Source organism: Protopterus annectens, chromosome 13.part0 (genome assembly GCF_019279795.1).
Source record: "Protopterus annectens isolate FY-2018-M chromosome 13.part0, PAN1.0, whole genome shotgun sequence".
NCBI lineage: Eukaryota > Metazoa > Chordata > Ceratodontiformes > Protopteridae > Protopterus > Protopterus annectens.
This window is the reverse complement of record NC_056747.1, coordinates 1,347,491,355-1,347,493,675: the sequence shown is the minus strand read 5'-3', so window position 1 is coordinate 1,347,493,675 and position 2,321 is coordinate 1,347,491,355. Positions and strand designations below refer to the sequence as shown.

Genomic DNA, 2,321 nt, shown 5'->3' with positions numbered 1-2,321 from the left:
GTAGACAACCAAGGAGGTAAATCAAACACATCCAAAAAGCACTCCAGAGTAACAGATCCATATACAATGATGTTCTAAAATGCAATCCACCTAAACATCCAAGGCCTCCTAGATATGATGATGTTCTAAAATGCAATCCACCTAAACATTGAAGGCCTCTTAGATATGATGATGTTCTTAAATGCAATCCACCTAAACATCCAAGGCCTCCTAGATATGATGATGTTCTTAAATGCAATCCACCTAAACATCCAAGGCCTCCTAGATATGATGATGTTCTTAAATGCAGTCCACCTAAACATCCAAGGCCTCCTAGATATGATGTTGTTGTCGTCTTTCGGCTTTTTCCGGTTAGGGGTCGCCACAGTAGAACTCCAGTCCGCTAATGATTGGCAGTAGATTTTGATGAACGCCAAGGTGCCAGCTCGACAGTCAGCCTTCAATGAGGGCACACCCATTTATACATGTCAATCCACCTAAACATCCAAGGCCTCCTAGATATGATGATGTGCTTAAATGCAATCCACCTAAACATCCAAGGCCTCCTAGATATGATGATGTTCTTAAATGCAATCCACCTAAACATCCAAGGCCTCCTAGATATGCTGATGTTCTTAAATGCAATCCACCTAAACATCCAAGGCCTCCTAGATATGCTGATGTTCTTAAATGCAATCCACCTAAACATCCAAGGCCTCCTAGATATGCTGATGTTCTTAAATGCAATCCACCTAAACATCCAAGGCCTCCTAGATATGATGATGTTCTTAAATGCAATCCACCTAAACATCCAAGGCCTCCTAGATATGATGATGTTCTTAAATGCAATCCACCTAAACATCCAAGGCCTCCTAGATATGATGATGTTCTTAAATGCAATCCACCTAATCATCCAAGGCCTCCTAGATATGATGTTTTTAAATGCAATCCACCTAAACATCGAAGACCTCCCAGATATGATGATGATCTTAAATGCAATCCACCTAAATATCCAAGGTCTCCTATATATGATGATGTTCTTAAATGCAATCCACCTAAACATCCAAGGCCTCCTAGATATGATGATGTTCTTAAATGCAATCCACCTAAACATTGAAGACCTCCCAGATATGATGATGACCTTAAATGCAATCCACCTAAACATCCACGGCCTCCTACATATGATGATGTTCTTAAATGCAATCCACCTAAACATCCAAGGCCTCCTAGATATGATGATGATCTTAAATGCAATCCACCTAAACATCGAAGACCTCCCAGATATGATGATGATCTTAAATGCAATCCACCTAAACATCCAAGGCCTCCTAGATATGATGATGTTTTTAAATGCAATCCACCTAAACATCCAAGGTCTCCTAGATATGCTGATGTTTTTAAATGCAATCCACCTAAATATCCAAGGTCTCCTAGATATGATGATGTTCTTAAATGCAATTCACCTAAACATCCAAGGCCTCCTAGATATGATGATGTTCTTAAATGCAATCCACCTAAACATCCAAGGCCTCCTAGATATGATGATGTTCTTAAATGCAATCCACCTAAACATCCAAGGCCTCCTAGATATGATGATGTTCTTAAATGCAATCCACCTAAACATCCAAGGCCTCCTAGATATGATGATGTTCTTAAATGCAATCCACCTAATCATCCAAGGCCTCCTAGATATGATGTTTTTAAATGCAATCCACCTAAACATTGAAGACCTCCCAGATATGATGATGACCTTAAATGCAATCCACCTAAACATCCACGGCCTCCTACATATGATGATGTTCTTAAATGCAATCCACCTAAACATCCAAGGCCTCCTAGATATGATGATGTTCTTAAATGCAATCCACCTAAATATCCAAGGTCTCCTAGATATGACGATGTTCTTAAATGCAATCCACCTACACATCCAAGGCCTCCTAGATATGCTGATGTTTTTAAATGCAATCCACCTAAACATCCAAGGCCTCCTAGATATGATAATGTTCTTAAATGCAATCCACCTAAACATCCAAGGCCTCCTTGATATGATGATGTTCTTAAATGCAATCCACTTAAACATCTAAGGCCTCCTAGATATGATGATGTCCTTAAATGCAATCTACCTAAACATCCAAAGCCTCCTAGATGTAAATATAGCAACAAGTACCCTTTTGAAAAAAAAATACTCCATCCAAGCAGCAATTATCATGGAGCATACACTATTAACTCAGCATGTCTGAATTTGTACGCCTATAAGGCAAACCTCCACATAAGCAAAGGACCTTGTCATTGGAGAGTCCACTGTGAGACACATTGATACACCACTGAGCAGGTTGAGCAGA

General features: G+C 39.7%; 1 protein-coding gene across 1 annotated transcript; it reads left to right on the top strand.

The window, feature by feature from the left end:
• The first annotated feature begins 442 nt into the window (after positions 1-442).
• Positions 443-1,705, top strand: LOC122788064 (early nodulin-75-like). The gene is made up of 2 exons (XM_044054985.1): positions 443-996; positions 1,099-1,705. The coding sequence occupies exons 1-2, from the start codon at positions 443-445 to the stop codon at positions 1,703-1,705; spliced, it is 1,161 nt and encodes a 386-aa protein (XP_043910920.1).
• Positions 1,706-2,321: the final 616 nt, after the last annotated feature.